The 12,749-nt window shown below is 38.6% G+C and overlaps 1 protein-coding gene across 3 annotated transcripts in view; it reads right to left on the bottom strand.

The window, feature by feature from the left end:
* Nucleotides 1-12,749, bottom strand: part of LOC117242443 (cAMP-specific 3',5'-cyclic phosphodiesterase-like) — a 350,276-nt gene that overhangs the window by 220,611 nt on the left and 116,916 nt on the right. Inside the window, exon 1 of one of the 3 annotated variants that reach the window (XM_033509121.1) lies at nt 5,763-5,937. The exons of the other annotated variants lie outside the window; for them this stretch is intronic. Within the exon in view, the coding sequence (XP_033365012.1) occupies nt 5,763-5,905 (143 nt within the window). The 5' untranslated portion in view covers nt 5,906-5,937. Of the gene's footprint in view, nt 1-5,762; nt 5,938-12,749 lie in introns of those variants that run through there. 3 annotated transcript variants of the gene reach the window in all.

Raw genomic sequence — 12,749 nt, 5'->3', positions numbered from 1 at the left:
TTTGCTATTGAATATTTTTATCATTCGATTGAATCTTTGTATCCGCTGTGTATTTCGTGCCTTTTATAAATAAAATAGTTCGAAGAAGGTATGTAAAGAGATGCAAAAGCGAAGAAGAAGGAGAAAGAGAACAGCAGGCTTAAAATAAAGAACGAAATAATTGCTCCATAAATTAAATATAAGCATTGACAAATAGTAACGAGAACCAAATTGCATGGCGGCTTTAGAAGAACGAAAATTGCGAGAGAAAGCGTATTTATGAAAAATTCTCCGACAATTTGCAAAGCCGACAACAATTATCTAATAAGTTTAAAAAATATCTAAAAATTATAAAAACGTCTAATAGCCTTAAATGGACAAAACTCGGACAAACTGTTCAACAAACCTAAAAAAAAAAAAAAAAACTACAGATTCCTGATTGATGTTCGAGATAAAGCCGAGGATAATTATTCCATGAATATAGAAAATAAGAAATTAAACAAGAATTTCCAATTTCCTTGGAAATTCTTCGCTTCTTCTATTTTCCTTGCAGAAAGAAAGAAACGCAGAAAAATTGATAAGTTCACACACGTGGATACTTTACGTTTATATAAGAAACTAACTAGCTCGATCAGAAGTTAATGGAAGGTTGTTACGGCTTGTTTTTCCAAGAGGAATGGGAGGAGAGGAAAAAGTGAACGCACTGAGAAGTCATAAACTTGAACGGAAGTTCAGTGGCGTGCAACGAGCAAACTTCGATGTTTGTTCCTAGCAAGACGTCCGTGTACTTTAACACAGGTCAAATTTAACACAGTTTAAAATTGTTAATTAATTTGTCCGGAAAGTAGAACGATCCCTTGGACCGCGTTTCCAACCGGAAGTAGAACGAGACGATTCTATCCGCGGATCGGACGAGGAAATTAATTTTACTTCAACTTAATAAGCCTGTGATGTCAGTAAATGGCAACGTGGCTAACTCTGGAAAACTAATTATGCTTTTTGTAAGCGTAGACGTGATCGAGCTATTTGTTTAATAATATTTTAACTTTCTTCGCTTGGACGGAAACTCGGATAAGCATTTTTTTTTAAATAGATATTTTAGTTTAATAAATTGAATTGATATTTTTGAATTTTGTAGAATTTCAATGTTTGGTAATATAACTCTGAAATTTTATAAATAACGTAATTTAGTCAAATTTGACCACCTTTTAGAATAATTTCTGAAACGTTAAATAGCATCTTCTTTGCTTTAGATTTATTATCCCGACAGCGTCTAATTAGTTCCTGAATATATAATCCTCGGCTATTTTATTTCTTCGTGACCCACACTCGCAACACTCGCAAAACGAAACAAACAAATAAATTGAATTACGTACAATATATGATATAATTTTCGTTCTTACCTTAATAAATATCGTATTGTATATCCAACGACTTTTTTTCCTTTAACGATACACCGACTCCTTCGTAATACATAATACATTATGCTTGTTATTTACGTACCTACCTTGTACGTTTATAATGAAATGTGCTTATAACAAGGTCGGTTATTAATTCTCTGCTAATATTAAGCAACATCGAGCTTTCAAAATCTCAATTATTATCTTTCCATTCAGAAACTTCAAATCGATAGAACATACAAAGCCTCTCTACCACGCGACAAATGAAAACTCGAATCAGAGATATCGTCATCGCTGCTCACTACGAAGAATAATTATTTTATTAATTTCAATTATAACCATCATCGCCATTGGAAACGTCGTCAAACCAAACTCGTAATAAACATCCTATCCGCATCGCAAACACGTGCCACACGCTTATGATATTATCATTACCATGGTCAGGATAATCGTGATTCAACAAACATCCTGGTATAACAGGATCAAAGGCCACCTACGAGCATAAACTATGCTCTTTCTACTTGATTTGGCTTCTTAAAATCGTCTGTGGCGACTGTTTGGCAAAGTTTGTGGGCTTCGAGAGGACCGCGTAGACGCGTGTGCCGTATATTAATGGGGATTTGTTTGCAGAAATACAGCGACGCATGCCTCAAAGGCGTCACGCGCGCTCTACCCCTTTTAGAATTCTGTTCACGCGTCTGAGACCTGCCTTGTCTTTCCTCGATCCTTCCATGGATCTACACTGATTCGTCAGACGAGCGGAGAATTAATATTTGGCTAATATCAGGCTGGATTATACTCGCGCGTTCTTTATCGGCGAAATCAATTTAGCGCCGAGGAGGAAGGTTATTGTTACCGATTTTTTACATTCTTTTCTTTATTTTTCTTCTTTTTTTTTTTGTGCGTTTGTGATCTGAAGTAAAATTATTAAACATTTATAGGATTTTATAGGATTTTCCGCGATGCGGGAATTAACGGATTTATGATTGGATTTGAATTTATTGAAAATTTGTGCAGTCTGCTAGGAGAATTGTAGAAATTAATGATTTTGTGATTGGATTCGAAATTATCGAACGTTCGTGAAATTTGCGAGATACAGAAACTGATGAATTTATCATTTGATTTAAAATGATTAATTATCGAAAATGTGTGAAATTTGCTAATGTGGGGGTCGACGAATCTACGGTTTGATCTGAAATTATCAGAAGCTTTAAAAATTTGTTCATGATTATGAAAATTGGAATAACAAATGAACAACTATAAAGCGAAATCGATGCTTCGTTACCTTCTTCATAGAATTTTAATTAATTTAATTTTTTTGCCCACGATTTGTCCATCCGGAATTTTCATTCGTCCACCCTTCAAAGAAAAGTCATCACCGAATGGAAATTTTAATAAATCTGAAGTCGGCGCCCCATGAACATTTTCATTGATTTTTATTTTTACGTTATTTTACGAATGTCGACGATTTGTCCAGAATTTTCATTTATTCAGCCTTCGAAAAAAATGTTATCTCGAAATGGACATTTAAAAATATTTAACATCAGCGCATCATGGACTCTCGCGTTAGTTTCCATGTGGACCACGATGTTCCACGATAGTCCATGATTTGTCTACATTTGCCCACCCACAATTTTCGTTTGTCCACCCTCCGAAAGAAATGTTACCATCAAATGACAATTTTTCAAAATTTAACTCTAGCGTTCCATGAACGTTTTCATTGATTTTTGGGTGGACTATGATCATCCACGATTTATCCACGTCTGTCTACCCAGGATTTTCGTTAGCCCGCGTTAAAAAAAATAAACGTTAAAAAAACTGATAACGAACACTGTTTTTTTTTTTTTTTTTTTTTTTTTTTTTTTTTTTTTTTTTTTTTTTTTTTTTAGAAATTCGTATTTGGGAATGGCAACTGTGATCAGCTTGCAACATCGAGCGAGATGATAACCAGCATTCGCATTAGAGATTTATAATGACGATCGTCTTACTGGTGATAGCATTCTTCTGGAAACTAAGTAGCGTGGTTCTCGCTATTTTTCTTTTTGCCCAGCAAACGGAGACCAAAGACTGTGTTCCAGAATCTCTAATCGCCTTATCGAGGATTTGCTTGTCTCGCTGCTGTCGAAGAAATGGCAATGGAAACAAGGAAAAGGAGAGAAGAAAAGGGACGGACAGTAGGACGCGACAAAAAGCCTTATCGAGCTTGGCGAATGTTGCAGCAGGGAAAAAAGATGGCCGTTTTCCGTCAAGAGGAAACAGCTAACACGACAATCTCTTCGTTCTCTTTCCTTGTTAATTGCGAACCGTGTTGCACTTCCGAGATTGAGTTTCATTTTTAACGATCGAACGGTAAATGGAGTGCCATTTCAACAGTTCGACAAAAAGAAAATTGTCTTCTCGGGTAAAATCTTCCGATAAGATTATACAAATATAGAAATTACTTTTCAAACGACTCTCGTCATAAATTGAAATATTCTTGTAATTACTTAGGATCTGCGGAATTTTCAAAAATTGCTCAAATTTTGCAAAAGTCGCGGAGATCCTCGACGTTATTTTGTGATAAATCGTTGTAATAATTGACCATCGATACGGTCGAAGTATCTTCGATAATTAACCCTAATTATCGACCAATAATTTATTATTATACAAAACGAAAGCCAATGTCTTTCATAACGAGACATATTTTCGAATATTTTCGCGGACCGCTGTACGTATTTCGTCTTGGAATTAATCTGAAAAGAAGGTTTCCGGTCGTGGCGAGTCGATGCGTACATTTTCGCTAGGTTCAATGAAATTTTGAAACTGAAATTCAGCTGGATTCGTCAAAACGCGACTATTCCCCAGTCCGTTCTTTTTTCTCTCTTAATCCTATTATTTTATCAATACGAATACGCAAATAATTAGATGGCCGTTGAAAAGTCAAAGCGTCTTCTTTTTGATCTTCTTTTTTCCGTAGAAGTCGATGGCTTTTGGGTTAATAGATTTGCTTGTGGAGTTTTAATGAGGTTCGTGCGATTGATGGAAAAGGGATCGGGCTGTTAATTAATCTTGGTGGGAGGAAAAGTGGTGGTGCACGGAAAAGGAAATTCAATGACTTAACTCTAACCGCGATCAAAGCGATAGAGTGAATTTACAGTGACGAAAGGATGGAATTGGTTCGTTGCTTGAAAGGAAACGACTGCCTTTCCTTTGAATAAAACTTTGGCTACGATAACAACCGAAAATGCTCTATATACGTTCTTCCTTTCGATCGCGCTAACCCAAATTTAAGGGATGAAGCCACCCTCTAAAATTAGACAGCTTGAACATTAACTCGAAGACCGAAAATTAAATTAACGTAGGTTAGGAGAAAATGCTAGAGTCAAGAAACAATTTTCCAAAGCGCAAAAAGATTGTTATACATGCCTATAGCGTTTAAAAGACCATAGTATACATGGAAACTTGTATCGTTAACTTCGAGTGGTGCAGAAGTTCGCATAATTTCAACTAATTCCACTGCAGCCTGCTATGCACAGTTTCGATTAAATCCCGCTTTAATTGCCTCGAAACGACGTTTTAATGCTCTGCAACTACCATACGCGTGTCACCGACGATTTATCCTAACCTCGAGAATTGCTCGTTGGCTTGCGATCCTCTTCGCCTATCCAAGTTTCTCTCTTGTTTCGGCCTATTAATTACAAATTTTCTAACCTAAAGCTTTCCTATGGCGAGTGTTGAAATACTTTCCTAAGCTCGCGTAGGAGCGATGAAAAGCAGAAAATTGATAATTTGATCATAAACATTCATTTTCGGGGCATTATGTATTCAGGACTGAAATCAGGGATTTCTAAGGGAACTTCGATCGGTCTCTATAGAATTCTTTTCGTTCTAGGGTCTCGCAAATCCAATTTCCCTTGACAGACGCAGAGGAAACCGTTTACCTCGGCCTCAGCCTCGGCAGATCTGCATAATAATCGGGCAATGTACGGTCGAGGTGTTCGTATCGACGATTCTGACGATTCCAGTGATTCAAAAGCATTGGTATTCTTTCTGTCGATGATTTTATGCGAATCGTGTATTTCTCCAAGACGTATGTACCATAGAATCTTTTCAAACGACTGGTGATATCGACAAAAGAAATATTTTTCTTCTATGTCTTCGTAACGTGAGTTCCAAGACAGAATTTGCAGATTTTATACTTCGAAAGGAAACAATGTTATCCGATGGAAGATCAATCGATAAAAGATCTAACCGATAAACTCAACTATCGAACGCTATCTACAAGAACCGATTAATAAATCCGCGGAACGAGCAAAAAGTAATTATGCAAATATCGATCTCGCGAATCAAATTTACAGCGGAAAATGGAAAATCTGGAAAATTAAAATTCCCAAAGAAACTCACCCACATATCCACGAATGCCTTCTTCTGGGCACGTTGGTCTGGGGAACCAGCAACAGAGGCGCGGTGCCTTTATTGTTTGACCCGGTCGAACCACCGCCATCGCCGGCCGGAAGCCGAAGCTCCGGTACCTGTAGGTTGCTCATGTTCCGGCGTGTCGCGCGTTACGTCACCAGAACGCGATCTCTTCGTCGTCCTTTACGACTCTCCGAGCAAGCATCACTCATATAATCCCACGTCGGCTAGCTCAGGAACTTCTGCTGCGAACTTCCGATTCGCTACGAAACAGACATGGCTGATCTCTGTGCAAAGGATGCCCGTCGTTTCGTCTGGCATCCGGTCAGGAGAAGCTGCGCATCGTAAACGCGACGTTTTCAACAGTGAAACTGACCGACGTTACGAGTCTCTAACCCTTTGCAAGAGATTTTGTTGGAAATTGAAAACGATGCATCTACAGCGATTTTCGGGATTTCCAGGATTTTCATGCCGTGGTGATAAATTGAAAGGTGTCGATTAATTTTTAATAGGCGACACGCTATGCGGATTCTTTTCGCGAAAGTGTCACATTTCATAGAACGTATGATTCTACGTCGTCTACGGTAATCGAAGATAAAAGTAGAAGGTGCTTTTTTGGAGGAGAAGGAACGTTGAAATTATCGTTTGGCAAGATGATTTCAGAGTTGTTCTTAGAACTTCGTAAAAATGGATATGAGTGGGAAGTGAGACATTGTATATGTATTTGAATATTTTATTTCTATCATTTTACGAAGAAAAGGAGAAATTTATGTACACAGAGGATTTTGAGTGGAGAATTTCCAGGAAATTCCGATTGTCGTATCAAATTATTGCGATGTGTACGAATCGCGGATTTTCTTTTGAAATTTAATCAAATTAGAGATAATTTTGACACCCAATCTCTTGGTGACAATCTCTTTCCGGTGTCTTCAAAGACGCGCTATCGGAAGAATTCGACAGGTCACGTAATTTCATCATCTCACAAAGGGTTAAATGGAACTCTTTCAATTCACCAGCTGACTTGGCATAAATTTATGCCAGCCCTTTCTTCCTACTGGTTACCAATTCTGTGTGCCACGTTTCATCGCGTTTTCATCGTCTATTTTTCCAGAAATAGTTTCCATGATCATCTGTTAAAATTGTTCGTTTCTCTTGTCTCTTATAATTTCACTCGATTCTTTCGCTATTTCGCCGAAGCTCGAGTCTCTACACACCATCTTCCATGCAACAATTTCTTCGTAATAATTTTTAATCGGCGCTATATTTTGTTTCTAATCGGCCTGAAAGTGAGACACAAAATTTGCTCAAACTTCTACCGAAACACGATACTTTTATAGCGTTATTTGTCTACTTGCGAAATGTTCCTTCAGACAATTCCCAACTTCTTTCTCATTCTGTTTCCCTCCGACTACGCAGTTCCGTCGAAACAAGATCATTACATCAGAAGGCAACTCGTTCTCGTTCCTAACGATTATTCCTCCTACGAACATCATTGAAACACCGGATAACGATTAAACAGACGGACAAGCGCTCGTTAATGTCAGATGCAAAGAGAAATTATTTATTGCAACACAAAACCGTGTCCAGCGTCTCTTAACGAACGAATCTCGATTCTCCTCGCAGACGATCGAAACACGTTTTTGTCCACGTTAAAACGTCAGTACTGAACGTGCTCACGCGAGATTTGCATAACTACGCTGTAACAAGCGACGATACTTTGTTTTTCAATTGCCAGTTCAATAGCGTACATGATACATTAATGCTGACGTTTAGTCGAACATATCGAGTTTCCACTGTACGAGGAAATCGAGAACAATTTGTTGTTTAATTACAGGATCGTGGATCGAGAGATAAATCGCGATAATTTCAACGTGAGATCCTATAAGAAGGTAAACAAGTGTATAAAGAAACGTTCTCTATTGGAAATTGAAAATGTTATTATTTTCGTGCTTCTAGTCTTATCGTTAGAAAGGCGATTCGAAGGCTGAATTACTGTGATTATAAAATTCGTCGCAGCAGACAAGAAAAAAAGAAGTTACTGCCGTGGGAAATGGAAAAACAGAAATGGAATACTCTTCGTCACATAATGGAAATGTTCGTTACTTTTTATTATTAAAAGAATTGCGTTTTTAATCCTAAAAGCGTGGGTCGAGTGTCCGGTATTAAAAGCATCGAAGAAAAGAGAAAATTTTGTTTGCTGGAAACGCAGCTTGCGTGTATCGTTTACAAAAATTACATTCCACTTCGACACTTCGAGATCACGACGAATCATTCGTAACAAGAATTTCAATGAAACTGGCAATTCCTAGAAATTTCCATTAACCTTCTGAACAAGAGAGCCATTAGCTGAATTTTTCCTTTTATTTTCAAAACACGAAATTTTTTCTATTTCCTGCAGCTAGGTTTCCCCCAAATAATTACATCTGGACGAGAGTTTAATGGCGCTTCGAGCGACTAAAAAAACTCGATTAGATCCGAGCAAAGAGGAACTATCGTTTACCAGAACTGAACTAAAGACCGGAATCATCCATTTTAACCTCTTTTTTTGCGCAACAGAATTCTAGTGGAACGTTGGAAAAAATTGCAATGGAAGAAAAGCAGAGGAACCGGCGCGCTTCTGGCAAAGAAAAAGGGGGATGCATTGGCGTCCTTGATTCGACGCGTTTAATTTCACAGCGAGGGGATCGTGAACGTCGAAAGATCGCCGTCGACTATACTTAACCGAAAGCACAAGTCATCTAGAAACGTTTGATCGACCGTGACACGGTGTCGATGCAAATAGGTCATCGAGTAATTCGGCCTCTTCGAGATCAGCCTGCACATTAACTTCCCTAATTAAGTATTCTTTATCCCGTCATCCAGTGGGACGATTGAAAAATTACGCAGACCGTAATATTTTAATATCTTCGTGTATGTTGTAATTGTAATTGTCTATGTATGTAATTGTCTTTCTAATTGTATTTTGTGAATTAGTCTATAAAAATACAGGGTGGTTGGTAATTGATGGTACAAGCGGAAAGGGGGTGATTCTGCGCGAAAAAAGAGGTCGAAAATATAGAATAAAAAAAATTTTTTTTTGTTTTTTATAGTTTATAATAAAAATAACTGAAGCATATATTTTTCGAGATTCAACTCCTAAAAGCTGTTCGAACAGAGGCTAATAGACCTAAGTTGTCATAGAAGCAAACAGTGTGCGAGCAAGCAGTTATTTAGCTTCATATATTTTTTATATTATATACATTTTTAAAAAGTGTACTTTTACACTTAGGAATTTCCCATAAACGCATAAAAAATTCCTAGTCCAGTTATAACACGCCTCAAAATTCCAGCGCTATGTTACTTTAACATCTAAAACTTCCGCGATGATTAGACTTGCATCTGTCAACTACGATACAGGGTGTATCGTAACATATCGAACCTACTTTGGGATTAGAGGGACACGTGCTCTCTATCTGAGCTTGTTTCAAATTTATCGCCATTTTTATGTTTCAATAATCGACAACTTCCCTCGCAGAAGGTGCCCGAAATGGCTATCTCGATCTGTGTTATCAGACGCACCTGGAAATTTTGTAAGTTGGCGAAATTCTTTTATACGACAAGTGCATGCAGGCCGAGGCTAAGCATTTCGAGCATCTTTTATGAAAGTAAGCAGTTGTGGGTTATTGAAACACAAAAATGGCTACAACTTTGCAACGAGGTTGCAATCTTTTTATTGCTTTCGTGCCTGCTGTCTATCGCTGAAATGGGTCTCAACGTTCCACGATACACCCTGTGTATTATTTATTTCTCACTGTCTCGCGGTATCGATCCCACGCAACTTTGAAGAGATGCAAGCGGCTGTGTGAAGATATCGAAACGCGAAACACTCGCCTGAGACACAAATCCCAAGATCCTGCGTCCAAAGATCGGCAATGGGATTTTCTTGACTCGGAGATGAAACCTGGAAACGTTGAGGACAGTTTGCGGAAGTTTCTCGTACGTGAAATTTAACTGTATTCGGAGCTGCGAAACTGGCTGACAAAATTTTCGCTTGGAACTTCGGTTGCGCCGTAGAAAGCGGATTGGTCGTGTCGTTTGACGGGATTCTCCGGGGAATTTCGATAAGACGAGGCAGAGAATCTCGTGGCACGGTTGGTTAAAAACAGTTGCGTTTAGTGCGTGACTTTCAAGATGTCCGGAGAGATTTCTCCGCAACTTTCAGACAGGGGATTGCATAGTGAAGGATTATGACAAGCGGTTCGTTCGGTTACTTCTGCTTCCAACTGAAATTGACGTATCTCTCTATTTAGCACGAAGAACGTTAAATCGATCATTCAGAATCACACAAATTAAAAAAAAAAATAGTCTCCTGTCTTGTAACAATTTCAAAGAAACGTCGCCAATATCATCCCTCGACCTCGTTAAGTACGAAAAATTATTTTAACGCGCGTTTATTTAACCAACGCTACGCGCACCAATGGAGTTTGAATTTTACAGCCCCAACGGAATTGCAACATTTTCACGAGACGTTCGAAATCACGTAGCGACGCAGAGGATTAAAAGCGAAACTAGTGCAGCGGATAAGACAGCCTTTTGATAAATTTTTTACTCGTCCAGTTGACGGGTCGTTCGAGTCACCGATCAAAGTGAAATTCGCCAAGATTACAGGGGTGGCCGCTTAATGAAAACGGAGGAGTTTAGCGTGTAATTAGCGGTAGGTTAACGAGCATAATTTATCGATGAAAACCAAGAACGCTAGCACAGAGAACAGCAGCCATTGGGGCCTGTCAAGAAAAGGATCGTTGATCCTTACGAGGTTTCGCGCGGATCATCAAATTACCAGAGCACAAAGTGTGTCGATTACGCCCTCTGGGCTTCATTTCGTAGACCAGAGACGTACAAAGCACGAGTCGAACGAATACAACGCGGTCTCGACCATCTCGTCGATGGGGAAACGATGCAGAGAGGGTTCGACGAGGTCGGTAATTGAAGAGCGCGCTGCAATTACAGGGCTTCGATATAATTAATCGTCCGCGTACGTACGTATGTACCATCTCTTCAACGAAGTACTACTTTCCAAGAAATTGAAACTCTGACTCGCTAACGCGTCTTGTAGGATCGACGATCCAACGTATTGTGAAGATTTTGCGTAATATAACGATTGGGATTGTATTGGGTTGGCAACTAAGTGATTGCGGATTTTATCAATACAACCTGATGACAAAATCCGCAATGTCGCTCGTATGGAAACTTTGCTCGATTTACAGTATCGATAGATGAATATTGATGAAATATATGAACGAATGGCAGACTAGCGATCAAAAGCAATTATTTACTATCTTCGTGTGGAACCAACAGATATGTATCGTATGAAACGTTAATCGATTAGTTGAAGAATTATTCATTTGAACTACTTGTGCACAGAATATTGGAATTAAAAGTTATTAAAAACGTTATATTAAATATTATTGGTGATCGGAGATCAGCCGTGGTATCAATTCCGTAGAACGCTGTGTATTTTATTTCTACGTCTACGAACCTTCAATGACAAAATTAAAATATTCAAAGGGCATTCTCTCGAAAACGAGGCTTCGCACAACTGGACGAACTCCTAGTTCATCACCAACACTGAACCAACCTATCAGCGACACTTGCGGCATACTAAATACGATATTAAAAGAGTACAACAACACGACCTACGTAATCCGCTCGACAGGCAACGAAAAGAAGACACCTGAGCCTACGCGACGCGAGAAACCGCCGCGGCTTTTCCGCGAGGGATCGGCTTTTACTTTTGTTTTTCAAGCGTCGATGTAAATTACCGAGCACGATCCGGGTGTGGCGGCAATCCGCAACGAGCCGACGAGCAACTGCGACGAAGAATAGCTAGCCACCACGACTCTGCGCTAATAAACTTCAAAGACGCGCGTGACGTTGAACACGAGATTAAAAAAAAGGTCTCGTACAAAACAGTTTTATTCGATGTTTTCCACTCGTTCTCGCATTTATAATCGTCCTCCTTTCAATTATAGTACGAACAACAGGATGTTATTGGTAGCGTTTAAAAATAGAGTTTTAATGAAGTAATTAACGAAACTTGCATACGAATGACGAAACCGGTGTACGATACTAATCCGAGCGAGACTTTTTCCTTTTTCCCACGAATCATGTCAGTGAGGGAATTCCGTAATTCGATTATACAATTTCGTTGCTCGCGTTTCCAATTTTGCCGTTCAATTAACGTTCGTTACCAGAGAAATGGAATGTCATAATGCTGTCTCGCGATCCGACACGGCCGCGCGGACTGTTACTCGACGAGTATCTTGTCCCACTTGTCCCCAGCGAATTGCTACGTTTCGTATTAATAAATATTTCGTGTTTATACCGCGAATATACAATTTTCCCTTGTCTTCTTGACGAATCGCGTCTGCACGAAATATCTTAAGACGCCAGGAACCATCTTCTCGACAGACATGTTTCATTTTCGTATCTTCCGAACATTCGTATTTTTCTAACGCAATTTTAGGCTATAATTTTTTATTCTGTCATACTTTCTAGCAATTTATATAAAAGGTGAAACGAAAAAATTCGAAATAGTTTTACCTGTAGCTTTTGTAGAGGATTAACAATTATCTTTTTTTAAACGATGCTTTCTTGAAATTTAGAATTTTAGAATTTCTAAAATTCTGATTATGATTAAATATAATCTGATAATGATAAAATTCTCTTTATGATTTCCCTTCGGGAAACTTTCAGATATTTTCACGTATAATTTTATCAATAAATTGCTACGTTTTAATCCAACATCTATAATTTTGGTCAGAAACAAAGCTACCAATAGCAATTAATTATTGGCTGCCGCGTTTATACGGCAATTTTGAATGCTCGCCACAATTGCACAGGCATATATCGCATATTGTACATACAAATTATCAAACAGAAGCTCAGTTAGCCGTATTTCCTAGTTAGAACCGTAGTTGTGTGATATCGTTGTTC

Source organism: Bombus vosnesenskii, unplaced genomic scaffold, assembly GCF_011952255.1.
Source record: "Bombus vosnesenskii isolate JDL3184/JDL3185 unplaced genomic scaffold, Bvos_JDL3184-5_v1.1 scf7180000016274, whole genome shotgun sequence".
Lineage (NCBI taxonomy): Eukaryota > Metazoa > Arthropoda > Insecta > Hymenoptera > Apidae > Bombus > Bombus vosnesenskii.
The sequence above is the reverse complement of the archived record's forward strand: the minus strand, read 5'-3'. Positions and strand labels throughout refer to the sequence as shown.